The sequence below is a fragment of the Callospermophilus lateralis genome, chromosome 15 (assembly GCF_048772815.1).
Source record: "Callospermophilus lateralis isolate mCalLat2 chromosome 15, mCalLat2.hap1, whole genome shotgun sequence".
NCBI lineage: Eukaryota > Metazoa > Chordata > Mammalia > Rodentia > Sciuridae > Callospermophilus > Callospermophilus lateralis.
Window position 1 is genome coordinate 46,309,230 of NC_135319.1, and position 24,358 is coordinate 46,333,587.

Here is a 24,358-nt window from a genome sequence, read left to right on the forward strand (position 1 = left end):
GCACCACATAAAAATAAATATATAAGTAAAGGTATTGTGTCTAACTACAACTAAAAAATACATATTAAAAAAAAAAAAAAAAAAAGAATGTCTAGATGGCAGCCCATGGTGGCTCACGCCTGAATTCCCAGGCAAGAGAATATAGCTCTCTTTTCATCATGGAGTCTTCTATTTCAAAAATTTCCAAATGAACTCATTTGGGAGAATTGAATGGGTGACAAATAAGGAATGGTGATCTATTTTTCAGCAGATATAACAAAGGAATCTAGTTTCTGTTCATTCGTGAGACAGAAATATTAAGCAGCATCAATGTAACAATTATATTTTTAGTCTCTGCTTAGGAAAATTTTTTAAAATAGCAATTTAAAGGTAAAAGAGTCATAAAGATGGAACCCAGTCAGTAGTATGCTGGTATGGATTTAACAGCCAGTTCATAGGAACCAAGCACTGGTTTGTTGTGGTTTTTTTTTTTTTTTTTTTTTTTTTTTTTTTTTTTTTTTATAGTGCAAATAATCCCAACTTGATGTATCATGTCAACCTGTGAAGACAAGGGCACTGAATGATGAACTGGGAACAGAATTGCATGATCAACTCACATAGGTCTATATGAGTCCAGTTGCTAAACTGCTTCCACCAATCTCTGTCATTAAGAGACTGCATTTTCTTGGTTTTAGCTTAGTTCTAGTAATCAGTCTTTTCCAGAACTGAATCTTTGTCCAAAGACTTTATTGAACCTCAGCTATTTCTGGTGAGGCAGTAGCTCAACTGTAGAATCTTTCACAAAGGAAAAATATGAGTAAGACCTTATACTATTTGTGCAACTTTTTAAAAACCTGATGCTAAAGCTTCTGTTTGTAAGAAATGGTGAAGAGTAAGCCAAGTTTTAAAATCATGTAAAATATTGTACTTAAGAGGCTGTTGTGTGCTTGGTTCTTTTTACAGGTAATGAACCATACGTTTACACATTTTAATCTACTTTTAAGTGCAAGAAAGATTGTCACCTGACTCTGTAAAGAAAAGTGTTCTGTTTAAATTGGATAAAAGGATTGTTCTCCAGCATTATAGCTATACTACAAGTAGACAGGAGATCTGAGAATCAGATTTGGTTTATTGGACAATAAATACTACCCATAACTTTTATCAGTTTGATTGTCAAGATTATATCCATTGAATTGACTCCTTACTTTGGGGAATTTGAATTTCATTGTACAGTATAGAATATACAAAATAAGTTTTTTCTTTCAATATAAATCTATGAAATTATCTTGCAGAATTATCATCTCTGCAAACCTGATTGCACTAAACATCAGTAATATTTTAGCAATACTTTCTTGCTATAAGATTTATTCTCACCTGAAAAAAAGGAGCCACTGATCTCCTTGTATCTAAAGCAACTTTTCCTTTGTAAACTTTGTAAATATTTCCCCTGCCATCAGCTGTTCAAACAGGAATCATACAGGTGAAAGTCCATGATTAAAAGTAGTGGCATTAATCGATTTTTTAGGAATATAAAACAACTTTGTGTATATCTATTTTCAAACTCCTGGCTGAAGGAGACACATGATTTTAAGATACATTTTTGGATACCAATAATGTCCTTTATGCTACTATGGTAATAATTAGGACCAGACCACCAGAATATTAAGAAAACCATTGATGTCTAATCTCTCAGGGTTTTTTTTTTTTTTTAATAAGTATAATGCCTTGGTCTGAATTACCTAATAAATGCTTTTTCTTATTCTCCCAGCCCTAAAAGTCCCTGGTTTTTTTATAAGGAAGGATGGCATACATATAGATGTTAGTCATATTTACATGGCATCCTGTGAACCCTACCTATGACACTAGGATTCATTTGATTGTCCTGGTTTGATTCAATCCAAGCATTAATTCAAAGTTCCCACATCAGAGCCTACTTTCTCTGTTGGTGAAGAATACTGGGGATTGAATCCAGGGGGGTTCTACTACCAAGCTACATCCCCTAACCTATTCATTCATTCATTTTTGTGGAAGGTCTCCCTAAGTTGTGAGGCTAGCCTTGAACTTGTGGTCCTCCTGCCTCAGCCCACAAATAACTGGAATTACTGGCACACACCACTATGCCTGACCATAGCTCACTATCTTTAGGACCTAAACACAGATTCATTGAATCATAAACACATACTCATTTCTGAATGATGAAAGTAGCTTATGTGAAGATACTAGTCTAATCATATTTTCAGTATTTCTTAAGATTGTATTCAAAGATCAGGAAAGATTTGAGATCAGGGAAGGTTTCAGGGATCATTTGTACAATATTGAATTTATCCACTATCAAAATAGTACTCTGCCTTCTGAATTTCAAGCAATTGATGATTTTTTTAATGCAAGTATCTGAAATGCAGATCAAATCCTAATAACTCTAAAAGACAGAAGACCTTAGTTCGCTTGCTATACACTAAGTCAGAGAAATGATATAGTGATATACTTCTTATTCAAGATCAGTCAAAAAATTTATTTTGAGTTCATAGTGTATAAGTAATCACTCTGTAACAAATGTAAATTGAGCTCCTACTATGTACTATGTATAGTACCAAGGGCTGGGAATAAGATTAAGTTATGATTTCTATTCACAAGGAACTCGTAATTTAGTCAAGAAGATACTTATAAGTAAGGAACTACAAATATGATATTTCATAAAAATATGTGATTGTATACAAGAAGAAGTAATCAATTCTCCTTGGAGGTCAGGCACTCCACTCCAAGAGGACATGCCTTATCTGGGATTTGAAATTAAGAATGAAAGACAAGCAGAGCAGCAAATTTTTATGTGGGAAATAAAATTTTGGCAAATTAAAATTGCTGCTTCTGAAACCAAGGTTTTGACTGTGTGGATCACTTGACTATGCATCCCTGTTTGCAATAAAGTCTCTTAGTTTCTTTTTATTTTCTTTTAATTTTCTGCACATTAGAGACATTAGGGAAATAAGTCTGATCAAACAGCAACCACAGGTCAGAGGGTGGCAAGAGATGGTGTTTGAACAAGAGGCTGAGTTTATATCCTGGAGTTAGGACTTCATTCAACAGAGAACCACTAAAGGGTTTGTAATAGGGAAATAAAATGATCAAATTTGTATTCATAAAATAACCCTGTTCATTGAACAAATATTTACTAACCATCTGAAATGGCTGGCATAGATCTGGATGCCTGGGATCATCAGACAAAATATTGCCTTTTCTATAGACCCTCTTACCTGGGCAGCCACGTTTTGTGCCATGAGATCTTCTAGCTCCTTCTCTGGACATAGCTGTTTAAATCAGGGTTAGGAACTCACCAGAGTTAGTCCATAAGTAGCCAGTGACCTATGACCTAAGTCAGCAGAGGAAACCAATGCTTAGGGATAAGAGAATAGAGTAGGGACATATAAAGAAACAGAGAATGAATAGGTTAAAATGAACTGCTTTACAGTAAGAGTCAAGTGATATACTTCGTTTAGTGAACCTAGTAAGAATATCAGAAACCTGTTAAAGAAACAAAAGTACACACCAGGGAAATGTAGGGGAGTGATATTAGCCAACTTATATTGTGTGCATATATATGAATATGTAACAAGTCTCATCATTATGTACAACTATAATGCATTAGTAAAAATGTGGAAAGGGAGAGTATACACCAGCAAAGGAAATGAGATTTCAGAATAGTAATTCCACCTATCATTGTTTTCTTAATTATTTTTCTTTGGTGAGATGGTACAATTTTTTTTTTTTTTTTTTTTTTTTTTTTTTTTGATACAGAGGAATGAAACCAGGAGCACCTAACCACCGAGCTACAGCCTCAGCCCTATTTGGTTTTTTGTTTTGTTTTGTATTGAGACAAAGTCTCACTAATTTGTTGAGGCCCACCTCCAACTTCTTATCCTCCTGCGTTAGCCTCTCGAATCTCAGGGATTACAGGCATGCACCTCCAAACCAGGCTTGGAAAACTGTTTTTATACTCAAAATAAACACTCATTTGTTTTCTTTTATGTCTGTGTTTGGCACTACAAAATTTAACTGCATTAGCTTGAAACATTGGTAAAAAAATTAGAAGAAAACATAAATAAATTAAAAGACTTTATTACAAACAATGATGTATATAGTCAGATGGTCCCCACAGTTAAAACCATGCTTTCAGAAGAAGTTATTTTAGCTGGGCACAGTTGTGCACACTTGTAATCTCAGTGGCTCAGGAGGATGAGGCAGGAGGATCAAAGCCAGCCTCAACAACTTAGTTAAGACCCTGTCTCAAAATAAGAAGAGCTAGGGACGTGGCTCAGTGGTTAAGTTCCCCTGGGTTTAATCCCTGGTACTTAAAAAAAGAAGAAGAAGAAGAAGTAGGAATTTTAAATAAGACCTGAATTCCCTATATTTAAAAGCCTCATCTTTAGATGAATATATACTTGTCCATTTACCATAAAAAGGTTTTAGAATGTTTACTGTCAGCTTTTCCTCTAAGTGCTTTGCATGTATTAACTAATTTAATGTTCTCCTAACCCACGAGTGCTATTATTGTTCTTTTTTTAAACCTCAGGAAACTGAGGCATATAGAGTTTAAATTGGTTACCAGAGAGTAAATGGCAAAGCTGGAATATGAACCCACACCGCCTGGCTCACACTTAACCACAATGTAATGCTGCTTCTATTCTCTATGGAGTATTTATCAATTTAATTTTGTTAAATTTAGTTATCAGGACCAGGCTTAAGGGAATTTAAATGTCAGTTAACTGCTGTGTAATGCTTAATCAAAGTCTATTTATATCACAATTACAAAAATGGTAGCAATATTGTTTGAATGGCAGTGTTGAAATCACATTTTCCTATCTCCCTCTCATTCATTTTGTCCCAAAGTCCTGCTTTTGTCCTAAGACTCTAGGCAGACGACAAACCCAATGAGCCTCCTTGTCATCATTTATAAAATCAAGTTAATAATACCAAACTCATGAGATTGCCATGAAAATTGCATGAGGTAAAGTATTAAAGACTTGGTGAAGGACATTTTACTCAAGCAACTAAAGTTGCATTCCATCTCCTGATGCATCAAATTCAAACTTCTCTCTGGCTTTCGAACTCTGCCTAGAAAAGGCTAGAGTCCTCCCACCTTGTTTTATTTCTCATCTTGTTAGACATCTAAATTTCCTCTGTTTCTCCTAGAACATATACAACTTCCTTTTCCTATCTTCACCATTATCCACATTATTAAGAGCTAGCTTAAGCTGAGCATGGTGGCACACACCAGTAATCCTAGCAACTCAGAAGACTGAGGTGGAAGGATCACAAATTTGAGGCCAGACAGAGCAATTTAGTGAGACCTTGGCTCAAAATAAAAAATAAAAGGGCTGGGATGTAGCTCAGTGGTAGAGTACCCCTGGATTCAACCATCTCCAATTAATTAAACTCATTGTTCCCCCCTCCTTTGAATTGATGTTGTAGTTCTAAAAGGTACTACACTGATACTTTACAGATTCTATGGCATATGCCAGATTTGTCTTGATTGTAAGACAGATCATGTCTTAATATTTCTCCTATATTTTATCTTCCCCAGATGACCTAACAGTATAAAGAATTCATGACTGTTGTTCAACAAATACTTATTGCCTAATGAAAGAAAATACATTCCTAAGAATGCCTCATAAAATACTACAAGGTTTTATATTTGACAAGGTATTTTTATAACATTGTTAATAATCCATATAATAGCCACATAAAATAAATACAGCAAGTATTGTCTTTTTTTTTTTTTTTTACAATATTCTGTGTTTATTTATTTTCATGTGGTGCTGAGGATTGAACTCAGGGCATTGCGTGTGCTAGGCGAGCCCTCTACCACTGAGCCACAACCCCAGCCCCATAAGTAATAAAATTGTGTTTAAGTTACATTGTGACTTGCCCAAAGTTTCTTGGTAAATAATATCATTGACTACACCCCCAACCTCTGCCATTCCAATCCATTCTACCAGAATAATAGTTTTTAAAATCAAAGATGGGGCTGTGTCACTCCCTTGTTTAAAACCTTCCCATGGTTTCCATTTTACCTAGAATGAAATCTCACAACACCTCCACATGCACTACACTCTATAGTTTCAATAACCTTCATCTTAAATGGGCTTAGCTCACTAAACTTATTAGTCCATGGCCTCTGGACTTCAGTGTTTTAATCCTGGATCTTCATATGACTTGTTCCTTCTTGCCATTGAAGTCTCAACTCCAACTATCACCTCCTCAGTAAGCAAGTAGCAACTGTGTAAATTTATTCTCTTCCCCTGACACACTTCATCACATCCTCCTGTTTCTTTCTGTGTTATCTATTAATATCTCAAATTAGCTAGGCACAGTGACACATGTCACTCCAGCTACTCTGGAGGCTGAGGGAGGAGGACTACAAGTTGGAGGCCCGCCCCAGCAATTTAGTGTGTCTGTCTCAAAAAAAAGGGGGGGGGGGTAAAGTATCCCTGGGCTCAATCCTTAGTACTGCAAAACAAAATGAAACAAAAACTCAAATTTTTTGTCACTTATATATTGCCTGTCCCCATTAGAATGTAGCATTTATAAAAAGCTGGGGTTGTTTGTTTGTTTGGTTGATTGGTTGGTTTTTTTGCCAAACCTGGTGGTACACACCTATAATCCCGGCGGCTCAAAAGACTGAAGCAGGAGGATCGAAGGTTTGAAGCCAGCCTCATTAATTTAGCAAGGTCCTAAGTAACTTAGTGAGACCCTATCTCAAAATTAAAAGGGGGGAAGCTGGGGGTGTGTCTCAGTGTTTAAGCACTCCTGGGTTCAATCCCTGGTACCAAAAAAAAAAAAAAAAAAAAAGCTGGGGCTTTGTGTGTACTATTCGCATCTGTGTTCCCAATTCCTAATAGAGTACCTACCACAGGATAGACTCTTAATAAATATTTATTGAATAAAGTAGCTAAGCTAAAATCACACTGGAGTCTTGGGCTTTTGGCTCTTAATCCTGTGTACTTCCCATGATTTCAGTTAGCCTGCTTTTCATGAAAACACTTAAACCTTTGGAACTACAATAAGAATTGATATTCAGGATAGGATTCTCTATCATCAAAGAAAATTTTCATTCAGTTCAATAAACTAAGCTAATTAAAGCAAGGATGTCATGGTATATTATTATATTAATACATTTAGAAAGATTTCTAGCTAAAATGACTTTCTGCTTTTTCTTTAGTTAACCAGACAATTAAATTAACCCAGAGCTCTTCATTCCCCAAAAGTCCTTGTTAATTGGGATTGTTCTATAAATGTCTATTATTAGCAGAGTTTGTCATCTGTTTCACTACCCTGTTTATTAGGGCAGTCTGAGCAGGGTGTCTTTGTTCATATCCTGGTATGTGTGTATCCTGGTGAAAAGAAAACACTTCCTGGATTTTTGTTATTCTTTGACACAGGCATATTTCATGCTATTAGTATAACAACTCAGTTTCCTTGTATCATTTCCTTGTGTAAAATAGGAATTATTATTGACTATTAAGTACAATACTTAATTTTAAGGTCTATTTAAAAGCTTTAATACTTTGCAACATCATTTGTGGTAATAGAAAACTAAAATAACTTTAAAGTACATCAGTAAAAGACTGGTTAAGTAAATTGTAGTATAGCCATATAATGAACTATTTTGCAGCCCTAAAACATAATGAGGACATTCTGTATTACCAGTATAGAAAGTTCTGCTCGTGAAAAAAAAAAAAAATATATATATATATATATATATGGTTCAAAGCAGCCTGGATAATATAATATGATACCTTTTTTTAAAACAGCTTTAATGAGATATCATTCAAATATACAATTCATTCATTTAAAGTGTATAATACAGTGGTTTTCAGTATGTTCACAAAGTTGTTCAGTCATCACCTTAATCAACTTTAGAACATTTTCATCACCCAACATAGAAACTCGATAGCCATTAGTAGTCATTCCCAGTTTCTCACACACACACAAACCCTCTTTATTCTTTCCTCTCAACATTCCAGCCACAAGCAATAATTTATCTACATTCTGTCTCTATATATTTGCCTACTCTGAACATTTTTTTCCCATTGCTATTCTGTGCTGTCCTTCTATGACATCAATTTTTTTTAAATTTCTCTTATGAATGAGATCATGTGGTATTTGTCTTGCCTGACTCATTTCACTTAGTACATATGCTTAGTTTCATCCAGATTGTCACAAGTGACTGGATCTTTTTTCTTTTTATGACAGAATAGTATTCTATTATGTATATATACTACATTTTATTTATCCATTCAACCATCAGTGGATACTTAAGTTGATTCCAGGTCTTGCAGTAAACATGGAAGTATAAATATCTCTTCAAAATTCTGATTTCAGGGCTGGGGATGTGGCTCAAGCGGTAGCGCGCTCACCTGGCATGCGTGCGGCCCGGGTTCGATCCTCAGTACTACATACAAACAAAAATGTTGTATCCGCGGATTACTAAAATAAAATAAATATTTTTTAAAAAAAAATTCTGATTTCAGCCAGGTGTGGTGGCGTACGCCTGTAATCCCAGTGACTGGGGAGGCTGAGGCAAGAACATTGTGAGTTCAAAGCCAGCCTTAGCAATGATGAGGCACTAAGCAACTCAGTGAGACCCTGTCTCTAAATAAAATACAAAATAGGGCTGGGGATGTGGGTCAGTTGTCAAATGCCCCTGAGTTTAGTCCCCAGGACCGAAAAACAGGAAATCTGATTTCATTTCCTTTGGAGATATACCTAGTAGGAAGATTATTTGGATCATCACATGGTAGTTCTAGTTTTAATGTTTTGAGAATCTTTCCTACTATTTTACATAATGAGTATACTAATTATATATTAATATAGTTATTATATATATTGTATAATGGTTGAGTTTTCTCCACATTCCAGCAACACTTATTATCTTTGTCTTTTTAATAATAGCCATTCTAACAGGTACGAGGTGATATCTTGTGGTTTATTTTTGTTGTTATTATTGTTGTTGATGTTGTCTTGAGGTTTTGTTTTGTTTGTTTTAAATGGTGGATTGAACCCAGGGGCATGTAACCACTGAACCACATCCCTAGCTCTTCTTATATATTTTTATTTTGAGGCAGGGTCTTGCCTAAATTGTGGTTTTTGATTTGCTATTCCATGCTCATTAGTGGGGTTGAAATTTTTGCTTTTACCTATTGGCCATTTGTATGTCTTCTTTTGAGAGATTGTTTTCTTGCTTATTGCTTAAGTTTCTTATATATTTTGGATATTGACCACTTATCAGATGTATAGTGTGCAAATATTTTCTCCCATTCTATTGGTTATCTTTTGGCTCTGTTAATTGTTCACTTTGCTGTGCAAAAGTTTTTTAGTTGGTTGTAATCCCATGTGTCTATTTTTGTTTTTATTACCTATGCTTTTAAAGTCTTACCAAAAAAATCATTGCCAGGCCAATATTGTGGTCATTTTACTCTGTGCTTTCAGGTGATACCTTTTTTGTTTAAAACAAACCAGGGTGGAGTACAGGGGAATACTAAATTTAAAAAAAAAATGCCTATTAAACTAGGACAATTAGGAAAATTGGAATATGGACTTTAGATTAAATAAAATTAAAATGTTTTCTAAATTTATTAACTATATCCTGGTTACCTCTCACAGAATCTTTGTTCTTAGAAAAATACTGACACATTAAGGAATAAAATGCATAATATATGCAACTTATGCTCAAAATATTTGGAAGAATAACCATATGTGTATATCAGAAGAATGATAAAGCAGTTGTGGAAAAATGTTAAAAACTGGTAAATCTGGGTTCACGTTGTATGAAAATTGCCCATATTTTTCTTAGAATTTTTTCTGTTATTTCCAAATAAGAAGTTAAAAACACACAAGCAAACAAAAACATTAATACCGTGGAAATTTCCTTATTACACAGAATACTCAAGATATAAGAGCTTTTTGCAACAAAGCTAAAGTATTTTGGGTTTTGTCTCATTATACTTTGTACTTTCTGATGAAGCTTTCCCATCACTTTTTTCTTTTCTTTTGTATTGATCCTATTAGAAGCAATAGCAGAGGTAGTGAGTACTATTATACTTTAAGGTTGAAAAACACCTGCCTTTCAAACTGCTGTGGATCTTCTTTAGTTAAAACTTTCCTACAGTTTAGGGGTACATCAACAAAACAGTGACAAACATGGTGTTTTAAAATATCTTGAAAAAAGTTTTTAAGGATATTAATTATCATGAGGATATGTGTATACAATGCTAAAATTATGCAATTAATTTAGTGGAGTTAAGACTACAAAAACATTTGATATAATTGTTTGGCATTGAGTGACTGAATTGTTTTCGGCTAAATATTGTGGCATTTGCACAAAATTAACCTTCTCTGCTATAATTGACTTCTTTATAGATGCATGAAGATGTTTTCATTCTAGTTAGACTAGCCTCATGTGATTAGATGATGAAGTTTGTGTCACAGTAAAGTGAAGAGTAAATTATTTATTTATGTAAACTATAGAGATCATATCTGAAATTGAGCTAAGCTAAGTTTATTGTTTTGGATGAAGGTATCCTCAGAGTCTTATCTAATAATTAATGCCAAACAAGTCTGTTATCAACTGTGTTTCCTGTCTGCTTGGAGAAGCTCATGATTTAGTAGTTTCATGGAAGTCTGGAAAATAGGAATAATAATTATTCCCAATCCTTTTCCTTCTTACTTTACAAAAAGTTTGGGAAGAATTGAGAAATAGTTTGTATAACTTACCTTAAACTCTAAAGTAGAAGTACTTGACTAGAACTAACAGCTTCATTTTTCTATAATTAAGGCAGAAAGCTAGATTTTGCTGCTTGTTCCCACAGCTACCCCAGGCCCATTTCATACTTAAGAAAACTAGACCCCAATGAGAGTTACATGAGTGAAGGTCTTGGGCTTCTTTGATTGAATAATGTACTGGCCTCTAAGTGTGTCTTCACATTTAGTGAACAGTACTTCAGAGGTTAATACAACAAATTGTCTAGAATGACTATGAAATAGGTCATGCTGGTCAATACTGTTCAGTTTTTTAATAGCTCAGTAAATGAGCTTAGGTCACTACATTTGAAAAAATTAGAAAGTACCTAAAATGTAATTGAATTCAGATATCATTAAACATTGTTTAATCCTCCTTCCATGACTCAGAACACATTTCAGGACCTTACAGATTTTCAGGATCATTATTTTAAAAGGAGTTTTTATAGTACTCTAAAAAATAATAATAATAATACGAGGCTGTGTCTGTACTGAATTTATAACATGTCTTTTACATATGTAATATCCTTATATACTTATTTGCACTAAGAAATATAACAGGTACAAAGTAATTCTACCTTGTATTTCAAGAAAATTTAACTTCTTGTGACAACTAATGATAAGTATATCAATAGGCTACCCACATATCCAGAAAATAGGATATTAAAACTGCATTTTTTTAGAATTTTCAGCAGTTTAGAGCAAAAATCATGATTGGTTTTTGGTGGTGCTAGAACCAGAGTCATGGTTTTTTTTGAGGGGAGCACGGTATTGGTTTTTGTTTTCTTCTTTTTTTCTAGTATTGGGTATTAAACCCAAGGCCTCATGCATGGTAGGCAATGGTAGGCAACCTACCTCAGTGGTAGTTCTACCACTGAGTAACATCCCCAGCCCAAAAATCATAATTCTTAAGAACAGAGTACAAAATAATTTCTTTCACTGCAACTTAGGATATTGTTTGTAAATAAAAATGTATTCCATCAAAAATGAATGACTTTCTAACAAGGAACTTTAGGAATTTTATCTAATTATGGTTACAGTTTATATGTAATTGTTTTTAAATCTGTAATCCATTAACTAATTATTATATTAATTAAAATGTTTTATAGACGTGTTATATTATTACATAATGTAACCTTATTATAATAGTAATGGTGTCATTAACTTAGCTCACTTTACTTATTTAGTGCCTATTTGTTCTGGGTTTATAGTTGTTACTTCCCTTTATAGTATGACTTGTACTTGGAGGTAATAAAACCAGATTTCTTTATAAATATTTATGGTACAGACCTTTTCCTAAATCAGACTGCAGCACTTTCCCAATTATTTCTAATAAATCCTGCTTATATCTCTTTTTTCCTTTTCTTATATAGCCCTATGTATTGCATGCTCCCTAGAAAATTTAATCTTGTATATTTATGCCATAACTTCAAATTAATCAGACTCTTATTACTGCCACTTAGGCCCTAGTGTTAACAAAGTGTGAACAGTTCAGTTACTTAAGAGTTTAAGTATATGCTTCTGGCGTAGTTTTCTTAGCATTTCTAGTCATATGGTACAAAGGGATAACTAAGTAAATGAGTCCTCTTCCTGAATATCAGTCTTTCCAGGAGGTCTTTTTTCATTAACGTATCTGCATTTGTCTCTTTTTTAAAGTATTCATTAGTAAGCAGCAAGTAGCAAAAGGCAGACAAAATATGCTTTTTATAATTCTTAAGATGATTATGATGTCTCTTAAGTTCCCCCAGATCTCCTTTTACCTGCTCCTTGCTCTTAGTTGAGATTGGAGTTGGCAAGTCTTTAGCCATGTTTGTCTCCACAAGGGGTGCAAATTTGTGATTTCAGAAGTCCTAGTCCCCAATAAAAAATGCTGTCCAATAATTTGCAGATGTTCTCTGAGCCTGATTCCATTAGAAACAACTTCAAAACTATCATCTATCAAGTTTAAAGTACTGTGTTAGGTTATTCTGTAGCCAAAACTACAAGCACTGTCCCTGACTGTGCTAGGACAAAAGCCCATTGCAGTGTCCCTTTTGTTCTGTCCATGCATTCAGTGGCAGCTTTCCCTTTTGTTAGCTGACTGATAGTGACTCCTTCACAAAAAAATAATCAGATTAGGTTGTTTGTCATAAACCAACTAAAATCAATAATGCTTGACATTGGCTTGAAATATTATAGCAAAATAATAGTAGTGTTTTTATTGTGCCATTGTGATTTTTCTGTAAAGAAGCATCCAAGACTCATTAATATGTTTTGGAAATTTATAGCTCTTTAACCATATCCAAGATTTCACTGTCAGGAGCATAGTCAGGCTTGAAACTTTATTAGAGAGCATGATCCAAGCCATGTAAACACTTTCTTTAGCTCATAATTTCTGTTCAGTCATTTGTATTGTCCAACAAGGTACTACTACCATTTACAATCATTCCCAAAAATGTGAACTACCTGGGTATAATTCTCACAGCATCTGTTTGCTAAAAATTAAAAAGCATTGCTTGTATGCAGATAACTTTGAACCTTGGTACCCAAGTATGCATCGTCCTCTCATTTTCTTTGAATGATGGCTAAGAAAGGAGCGTCAAACTTTATTAGATGAGCTTATATATTGAATATTACAAAAAGAAGTCAGTTTGCCTTTCTTTGGCTCTAATTGCAGAAAATGAAGTCACTGCTTTTGCTGTCTTGGATCAAGACCAGAAAGAAATTATTGACACCATTGGAGCTGGAGATGCATTTGTTGGAGGTACAGACTCATTTATTTTATATTTACTTTTAAGTTAAACATTTTAACCCTTGTCTCTACCACATGGCCAAAATTTATTAATTTGCATAATTTAATTTCTTCTTTTAAATAGTTAATTCCTAATGTTCTTTCCATCTGCTACTATCATCATATTATGAGGAGATTGTATTACAGGAAGAATTTGTGTTTGGCAAAGATAATTTGCTATTATGCTTTACCCCAATCGTTTTCACAAGATTAATTGTATCTGTCAGAATATTGCATAAACAACTGCATCAAGTACAGTATATAGTATATTCATAGCCTTTCAGGCCTAAATGCTAACACATTATTGTTCTTTAAAACAAGTTGTGATGAATATTAAACATTATGCTAATGACTAAGGATGATGTCTTTGGATTATATCTTTTGGTTGTAACATCTGTTTCTAACACAATAGTGGATGTTTATTATACTAGAAAGAGTTAAAGGATTATCTCAGATTGGTAAAAAATTGGTTAAACCAGAAATCTTAGTCCAGAAACTTGTACACTAGTACCCCATGTGTGTATTACTCAAGTACTTTAGATCTTTAACTTAGCAAGTAAATATTCTGTGTCTTTGACATGCAGTAGGACACATAATATCTTAGTGGGCATTATAGATATGATGGTATCCTAATTAGCCACTATCTCTGGCCCAGGGGTTCTGGGCTTTCTAGCCCTATGAACAGCAGATTATTTTATAGATACCTCACTAGTTGTAATGCTGCCAATACTTGGTAGGAATAATGTAGACTTTTTGAAGGAGAGAGAGGCTATCCTTACAATACTGATGTAGGAACAGCCAGCTATCACACATTGTGGTTAGAGTGATAAATGAACTATATCAAAGCAATTGGAATTTTGGTTTTTCAGCCTTTTCATCCCATTTCACTTAACTAGCCTCATTATATTTATTATCAGTGTTCAGTTAGGCAAGTAAAAAGAAAAGAGACTGTGGAGCAGGGGTCGACACCTTTTTTGTAAACAGCTAGTCAGTAAATACATCAGGCTTTGCAAGACTTTGTTGTGTATTCTCATTTTGTTTATTTGCTTGTTTGCTTGTTTTTTTGCATTTGATAACACTTTAAAAATGTAAAAACCTTTCTTAGATCTCCAGCTATACAAAAAAAGCAGGCCATGGCCACATTTGGCCCACAGGCTACTATTTGATGACCCCTGGGTTAGCATTGGTGCCTTCCTTGTTTTATTCATTTCTAACTGATGCAGTCTCCAAACACTGTATTTTACTACATAGTATTGAAATGAGAGTAGAGAAAGCATAAGGCAGGCTGAAACTAGCAAGTATTTCACTTGTAATACCTCAGTTAGTAGACATTTTTCTTGCTTTAAGCCCACTCTGATCAGTTCCCAGGATAATCGGATCCCAGATCCCAGAACACTAGGTCATGCAATGAGATGAACACCCTATTAATTTATTGATGGTATACTTATGTTGGCCTTTCAGTATTCTGAGTCAAGCTATTCAGTAATAGCAATAGATAACCTTTACATTGTACCATACTAGCCAGTCATTTTACATGCATTGACTAATTTAATGTTCAGAAAGCTTCATGTGGTTGTTGGAAGGGGGGGCGTGTTTTATTTTGTGTGGTAGTGGGAATTGAATCCAGATCTCACACTTGTTAGGCAGGTACTCTACTGCTGAGCTACATCCCCATCCCTTCATTTTATTTTGAGTTTAGGTCTCACTGAGTTGCCCAGGCTGGCCTAGAATTTATAGTTCTCTTGATTTAGCCTCCCAAGTGACTGGTATTATGGACATATGCCATTCCACCCAGCAAGGTAGATTATTTTTTAACCCTATTTTACTGGTGAGAAACCGAGGCAGAGAGAGATTAACAAACATGCTTATAGTTTCATAACTAGAGAGTAGCCGAAGCAGGATTCAGACCCAGGCATTCTGGCTCTAGAGTCTGACTCCTGATAAAAGCTGGTTTTACCAAAGAGAATCTTCCTGTTATCTGCATAGATGACTTCATTTATTGAAAGGGGGCCTTTGTTATTTGATAAGATGGTAAGGACTCTAAGGTTAAAGTTTGTTGTGTAAAAGAAAGAAACCAGCTGGGTGCCATAGCCTGTAATCCCAGCAGCTCGGGAGGCTGAGGCAGGAGGATCGCAAGTTCAAAGCCAGCCTCAGCAAAAAGCAAGGCACTAAGTAACTCAGTGAGACCCTGTCTCTCTCTTTTTTTTTTTTTCTTTTTAATATTTTTTTTAGTTGTAGTTGGACACAATACCCTTATTTATTTATTTATTTATTTATTTATTTATTTATTTATATTTTTTGGAGAGAGAATTTGTTTAATATTTATTTTTTAGTTATCGGCGGACACAACATCTTTGTTTGTACGTGGTTCTGAGACTCGAACCCGGGCCACACACATGCCAGGCGAGCGCGCTACCACTTGAGCCACATCCCCAGCCCCTATTTATTTATTTTTAATGTGGTGCTGAGAATCAAACCAAGCGCCTCACATGTTCTAGGCAAGCACTCTACCACTGAGCCACAACCCCAGCCTAAGACCCTGTCTCTAAATAAAACACAAAATAGGGCTAGGGATGTTAGTGGCAGAGTGCCCCTGAATTCAATCCCTGGTACCAAAAAAAAAAAAGAAAGAAAGAAACCGAAAGCGTAGAAATGAAGGACTGTAGTCCCTGGTGAGAGTGAACCAAGAGCTATTTCCTATTCAGGAGAATCAACTGCATTCAGAGATCCAGAAAACCAGATCATAGCTTGGTTAATATGGAATCTGAATAAAGGAAGTTATATAAATCAACTGTTTAATAGCACTAGGCTAAGCTACCTGATGGAATCATCTTAAATAGAAATGGTCTTGTTAGTTGCAAATGCTGAAAATTCCCTTGATTAAAATCCCCCTCTCCCATCTCCACACCAGGGAGAGCCTTTCTACAGGGATTAGAAATTAATCCTGCTGTTAAAACTTACTCCATCCTGGACAGATGGAGAGGCTCTGGCAACTTAAACATTTACTAAGTAGTTTCTTTTTCTTTGCTTCATTGCCTGATTAACATATCTCCTTTCTGATTGACATATTCTATCTTTAGACAGATAATATATTCATCCTGTTACTTTCAAGTTTTGCTGGTCTAAGAGTATTTCTGTCTTTTGTGACTTGGCATATCTATATTCCAGTCTACTTTATGGTGATTTAACTCATCAAAGAACAATAATTTTCTTTTCATAAATTTCAAATTTTTAGATAAACTATCCTCCAGCTACTATGAGCTGATAGCATAATTCAGTTTAAGGGTGCTATGTGTTCCTTTTAGCCAGTTAAGAGATATACAATCCCTGACTTCATCATGGATTTTCATGTATAATTTTTAAATAAGTACACCAAGTGTACATAAATTCGTAGTTCAATTTCAGGGGTTTAGTTACAGTGACAAATCCCTGTAGCCTTAACAAGCATACCTCCTTGTTCTATTAGGAGGTCTTAAGCACTTGGTAACCTTTGCTCTTTATTTGTCGCTGGCCAGCCCTGATGAAACTACTCTTTTCACATTCTTTCTCAAAAGCCCAAGTGCTAGGATTGTACCTTTTGAAATAGAGACAATTCTATAATCTCTAAGTATGATTTCCTAATTTCCCAGGTCAGGAGAAAATTTCTTCTGTTGTCCTGCTGTGCTTTGTCACAGCAGGTCTGCCTTTTCATTTGGAACCTCTTTGTCACTGCCATAGTAACAAATGGAAACATTGAGAACATTTTGTGACAGGCATTGTCATTGTTCCCAGTGAAATCTCTTCCCCTCTATGTCTTCCCAGTAAATGAAACTGAGAAGAAAAATCATAACAAATAACATGAAAGGGTATCTAATCAATATGTTCCCACTGGGCTGTCAATACCAGCCTGTGTTAATTTAATACTATTTAGTCATTTATTTTATGGGAACTATAAGTATCTGAACTAGACCTACACATTATCTTTAGACTGAAAATGAGTATACCTTTGACAGATTATGTCCAGACACAAGTATACTATTCTCAAGTAAAAGACTAGTGACCCCACCTAAGGACCAACATTCTTAGGATAAAACCTTTCATTAAGTATGCTCAAAAAAAAAAAAAGTATGCTCAATGTAACAGATTAAAACTAATAATTTTTTTTAAAGTATGGTCAAGAGCCACCTATAACTTAGAATATTTTATTTTGAGTGATAGTAAGGTAACCAGCTTCCTCTGGGTGCCTTTGTTTTTAAAATTCTCATCACAGCCTTAGCAGGGGAAATGTATTATCCTAAAAAAGATTACCCATGGGGCTGGGGATGTGGCTCAAGCGGTGGCGTGCTCGCCTGGCATGCGTGCAGCCTGGGTTCGATCCTCAGCACCACATACAAACAAAGATGTTGTGTCCGCCGAAAACTAAAAAATAAAATAAATATTAAAATTCTCTCACATCTCTCTTTAAAAAAAAAAAAAAATCTAAAAAAAAAAGCTCACCAATGATATGCAAAGGCCACTTAGCAATCAAAATGTAAATAATTATCCTATTCCCCATATAATAAAATGGAGTATTAAGTTCATTTCCTAGTTCATGTTTAGAAAAGGATTTGGGTTAAAAATTTTTTGTTTGCAGCACAAGGATGCTGCTTCCTCTTCATGTAGCACCTGTCTATACTTCGGAGAGCTGCAGATTCTCTAATTATCTAAGTATATTCTATCCTTGCCATGTTCGTTTATTCCCAAACATTTGTAGCTTCCTCCCCAGTTCTTAATTGCTGCTTCATAGTGGTGGGCAAGGAAATAGTGCAGAATTCTTGTGACTTGTTCTTTTTTCTGTACCCATCCATTCATTTACTTTTCAACTCAGAAGACTAGAAAATAACTTGGTGGGTGTTCAGCCCATTGTTTCTTACGCTTCTTCACTCAAAAATCAAAACCTTCCTAGGTATGACCCACTCTCTCTTAAGGATATACTTGGTGGTGACCAACCTGCCCACTGCTAAATATCCCTATAGCAATAATACCACCTTTCCTTCTTTCTACTTAAGTAGGACATCTTCTGTGTTTTATTGCTTAAACAAAAAATTGCCTTAAAATCAACAAAGGAAGTATGGAATTGACTTGGTTGTTAGGAACATGAAATATTCACCACAGATTAAGAATGCAAGGAAAGAGAAAAGATATTCACACCCTTACAAAACAGAATGCTTTATTACATGCTATATTAGTGTTATAAATCAAGAGACTTAGATAAGCTGAAGTTGAACCAGGACCCAATTCTAAGAACCCTGCTTACAATTATTTAAGCCTTCTGCAGCTGTGAGAGAGGAAGAGAGAAAAAGAGAGAGATCACTTTAGTTCATATGAAATATAAGATAATTTTAGGATAAAATCTGGAATTCCTCAGAAAACACACATATTCCCTCAAAGATCTAATATCCTAGATGGCCTCCATCTAAAAGCAATTGTAAATAGATAAGGGAATTCAAAAGTCTTTATCTTGTAGTTATTTTAGTAAGACAGAGATTGTCTGAATCATGGAGACTATCAGACAATCAGACACTAAAAGTTCAAACATAACCTTAGTTTTCCTGTTTATTTTTCTAAGAAAAAGATGTTAAACATGAAGAGATTGCACTTAGTGGCAGAGACTCACAGGAATGTCATAAGTAAAATTTCTAAAGTTCATTTTCTTACACTTTTGACATGGCAAAATATATATGTGGGGTTTCCTGAATTAGAATATTAGTGAGCCACTTCGAATTATTTTGAATCCTTTAGTGGATCCCAGCTGCTATTACATGGATCTAGTCAGTTTCACCTACTTTATCTGATTCGTACAGTGTGTACTTGTTAGCTTTTTGTTTTGTTTTTTTAAATATTTATTTTTTAGTTGTAGTTGGACACAATACCTTTATTTTATTTGTTTTTATGTGGTGCTGAGGATCAAACCCAGGGCCTCGCACTTGCTAGGCGAGAACTCTACCGCTGAGCCACAACCCTAGCCCATACTTGTTAGCTTTTAATGCATAACTAACCACCTCCAAAACACTGATCTAAAGCAAAAATCCATTTTTTTTTTTGTTTGTTTTGTTTTTTGGTTCTGGCAATTGAACTTAGGGACACATGACCACTGAATCACATCTCCAGCCCTCTTTTGTACTTCATTTAAAGAGAGGGTCTCACTGAGTTGCTTAGCCCCCTGCTTTTGTTGAGGGTGAATTGAACTCCCTCCGATCCTTCTGTCTCAACCTCCTGATTATAGACCTGCACCACTGCCCCTGGCCCATTTTTTTAGTTCTGCAAATCTGTCCCTCTGGTCTTGGAATTTTATAAGAGTAACTACTCAGCCCAAGATCACATTAAAAGCCAAGATTCAAACTCAACATTAACCCAGAAGTTTTACCCATAACCATTTTGCTGTACTACATTCCACAACTTTATCATCTTATCTTGCCCTCTAAGTGAGGAAAACTGGCCAAAGTGATTTTCTAAACACTGGTCTATGGACTGGTACCAGTCTGTTTTTATGAGTCAGTGTCAATATGAATGAAGGTAGAGGTAATTTAGTAAGCTCTCATAAAATTGAATGTATTCATCCTTAAATCTTGTCCTTTCTACTTCAGGGGAGTTAAATTATTCTCATTTGTTAATAATATTAGAAATAATGAAAGTTTTTAAATATTCTTACCTAGCATAATTAAAGTTTGACAAACTTAAGTTTATCCCTAAAATCTTTTGGGGAAAATTTCAGTGTTCTATAAAAAATCCAAAAGGCTAAGACCTATCTATCAACTATATTTAGTTGTTAATTCTACAAAATTATTTGGCCAGGTTTTTGTGGTTCTAAAATAGAATAGTGATGGGGGCTGGGGTTGTGGCTCAGTGGTAGAGTGCTTGCCTCAAATGTGTGAGGCACTAGATTGATTCTAAGCACCACATATAAATAAAACATAAAGGTCTATCAACAACTGAAATAAATAAAAATTTAGGGAAAAAAATTAGAATAGTGATGATATTCAAGTGTTAGATTTTGGGCTTACCTAATATCTAGCCTATTTCTTCACAGAAACCTTCTAGATGATTTTTTCATAAGTGAATGTAAAAAAGTCACAGAATGATAAGTATGATATGATGACATTTATATTTTATTTTAAGTGATCTTATGTGTATAAGTTGTATGTATATTTATAAATGCATATAAAAGTCCCATGGAGAAACATACCACTTAGCTGTGGGTATACTTGGAGGTGGGAGAATGCAATGGTCACTTTTTGACATATGACATCAAAACATATCTCAATGATGTTTAAATATTTTTACAATGCCCTTTGTTGACTTTGTAATTAATGTAATTTAAAGTAAACAAAGTCACATGTGGGTTGCATTGATACAGAACCTAGCCAACCTTAAGACCATGGTTAGTAAATCATTGGACAGAATATTTCAAACTATGTGGTGATTTGCATGAAATATAATCTTTGATATTATAAAACTATGTAATATCAGAAAAAATCTGAATAAAACAAAAAAAATTGCAATATGATTACTAAAGTAACACCTTCTCTCACTTTGGATGTGAGTTCCTCAACCTAGGCTATAAACACAGGTGCTTAATATATTTTTCACTTAATTATCCCGTTAATATTGACATTTTATGGAGTTCAGATATATATGTTTTATTTCTAGCTCATGAAATAAATGGCAAGCTAAAATATTTCCATCATCATTGCGGCTGGGGTTGTAGCTTAGTGGTTGAGTACTTGCCTGGCATGCGTGAGGCAAAAAAAATTTGAATGTTTTCTTCATCAAAAACTTTTAAAATTTTAGAATCATCCTATGAGAAATTGTCAAATACAGGATTTTTAATAATTGAGTCAAATAGTAACAAAATTAGTTTTCTTGCTTATGAGTAAGGGCGTAAGTACAGCCTCACATAAATAGCATAGTATCATCTTATTCCAACAGCAATGACCTCATCCCAATAAGTCTTTGTTCCCATCTCCCAGTACTCTGGATTGAACCCCAGCCTTGGGCAAACATTCCTATCACTGAGCTTTATTCCCAGCCCCAATAAGTATTTTTAAATTGGATGGAAGGATTTTGTTTTAAATTCAAATACAGGGGCTGGGGATGTGGCTCAAGCGGTAGCGTGCTCGCCTGGCATGCGTGTGGCCCGGGTTCCATCCTCAGCACCACATACAAACAAAGATGTTGTGTCCGCCCAAAATTTAAAAAATAAATAAATAAATATTTTTTAAAAATTCTCCCTCCCTTCCTCCCACCCCCCTCTCTCTCCTCTCTCTTAAAAAAAAACAAAAAAAGAAGAAGAAAATAAATTCAAATACAGTGTTCCGAGCTATGTTAGTAGCACTAAACAAGTTTCCAGTTTCAGCCACCACAAAGAGGAAATCAGTTATCCTGACAGATATATCTATAAGACACTAAAGTTTTTCTCATAGCTGCAGCAATGCCCCTGAGCCTATATATTACATACATTGTTTCTTAGTTGTGCACTTTATGTTAGGAGTGTGTGTTGTCCTATTGTGAAGGAACTTTAGCTATGAATTGACTTCCTATACCAGTCAGCCATTGCACCATCTGATACCACTTAAGCTTTGGTTTTCATTATGCAAATACCTGCTAGGACAGACCTTACCCTGGCAGGCACATTAGCTTTTTAAGTTATTTCAAAATTTAATGTTTGCTGATTTTTTTTCCCCTAAAAGATCTGAGTTTTCAAACATGGGTTACAAGTTGTTATGTGAGCTCATGACTAGTTGGTAATGGTAGTCAATTTATGAAGTCAAAACAAAACAAAATTTACTAACTAGACTACATAGAATGTTAAAAAAAAAAAAAAAAGTTTACATGCAAGCACTTTTCAGCAAGGGAAAACCATTACTTTGTCACATCTGGATAGTCTAAGCTAGCCAAATTGAAGTGGGAATTTCCTGCCAGATGTTACTTCTTTGAGCAACCTGTGGACATCTAAATGAGAATGAGTCTTTTTGGTAGAGCTGGGCCCACAATGGAGACTTGCTCCTAATAGATAGCAGATATTTTATACTCACCACTACTACTCAAGAGGTTGTACAGCCTACGTAAATCCAGCACAATCTACTCTTGTTAAATACAAAAACATGGAAGGCCTAATTTTAAAGACATAACATCAGTCTCATAGATAACTAGTACAGGAGTGAACATTCCATTGAAATGACTTCCCAAATGTGAATGACAAAACTTTTGTTTCTTTAATGAAAAGAAGTTAAAGTTGAACCATCACAGATATTCGTGATAACTTGGAAAAGGCTATTTTATAAAGCTAGTGAAGCCCAAAATATGTCTCTTAAATATTAAGGGAAATAAAGAATGTGAAATGGCATGAAAAATGCAAATTATTTATTTTAACTTACTATTTTGGATTCACATGAGAATTAGGAAGTGAAAATTTCATTCAGAAGAGCTGTGCACAAAAAGTAGAAATGCTTTTATCCTATTGAAACAGAAACGTTTTTCAGGGGGGAAAAGGACTTCCCACATTATCTCACTGTTTTTGTCATCCTCTGTAAGGGAAAATATTGACATTTACCAGACTGTTTGCTCCAGCTTTCTGATCTCCTGCAGTTTATTTTTATAACAACCTTATCGATGGGCCTCTTACCCAGCTCTCTAGGTTTAACTGAGTTGAGTCGATTTGTTACCACAGCTTCAAGTAGCTGTTACAGAACAAGCAAGACATCCTAATAAAGCTGTAAACGTGTTTACTCAAACAGAGTATTGATTTTACTTGGAGAGGGAGAAGCTGATGCTTAGCACAGTGTCAGGATGGATGAATTTCACTGCAGTTTTTCATTGTCATCTGTCATGGTTGTGAAACACTAAGTAAAGCCATCAGAGGATAATTAGAAGTACTAGAAATTTAGCCCCTAAAATCAGTTAACCACTTGGGAGTTTTGTAGCTTAATTAGCTTTTATTAAAACTTTGCTCTAGTAATAATAACCAAGCATTTGTCAGTGTTTTCAGGTACAGAAAGATTTCAGGGTTGTGACTTTTTAAACATATGAATAAAATGGCTAAAGTTTTTTAGATTTTTCTCTTTCTAGTAATTAGGCTCTCACTAAAATACAATTAGAGCCAAAACCTGTGTAAAGAGATAGTAATCTGGGCTGGGGATATGGCTCAAGCGGTAGCGCACTCGCCTGGCATGCGTGCGGCCCGGGTTCGATTCTCAGCACCACGTACAAACAAAGATGTTGTGTCCACCCATAGCTAAAAAAAATAAATAAATATTTAAAAAAATTCTCTCTCTCTCTCTCCTCTCTCACTCCTCTCTCACTCCTCTCTCACTCCTCTCTTACTCTCTCTTTAAAAAAAAAAAAAAGAGATCGTAATCTGCACTCATACTAACAAGAGAAATGCATGCATTTTTTTTCTGAAAAAAAAATCACCTTTAATGAATTGGTAAAATAATTATAAAACAACGTAAAATGTGTCCTTGTAGGAAAAAAAATTGTTATCATCTTTAGTACACTGACATGTCTTTGCCCACAGCATGACCTAGAAACATAAAACTATCAATGTCATTTTGGTTTTCTAAATACCTTCATTAAAAGAAGATGGGGGGCTGGGATTATGGCTCAGTGGTAGAGTGCTCACCTAGCATGCATGAGGCACTGGGTTCAATCCTCAGCACCACATAAAAATAAATAAATAAATAAATAAATAAAGGTATTGAGTCCAACTACAACTAAAAAAAAAAGAAAAGGAGATTGGGGTTGTAGCTTGGGGATATAGCTCTTTCCTAACATGTGTGAGACAATGGGTTCCATCCT

At 34.8% G+C, this 24,358-nt stretch overlaps 1 protein-coding gene across 2 annotated transcripts in view; it reads left to right on the forward strand.

Moving 5' to 3' along the window:
- The window catches only part of Adk (adenosine kinase), a 479,685-nt gene that overhangs the window by 431,287 nt on the left and 24,040 nt on the right, over positions 1–24,358 (forward strand). For both annotated transcript variants that reach the window (XM_076834150.1, XM_076834152.1), the window contains exon 10: positions 13,430–13,516. In XM_076834150.1, the coding sequence (XP_076690265.1) occupies positions 13,430–13,516 (87 nt within the window). The remainder of the gene's footprint in view (positions 1–13,429; positions 13,517–24,358) is intronic.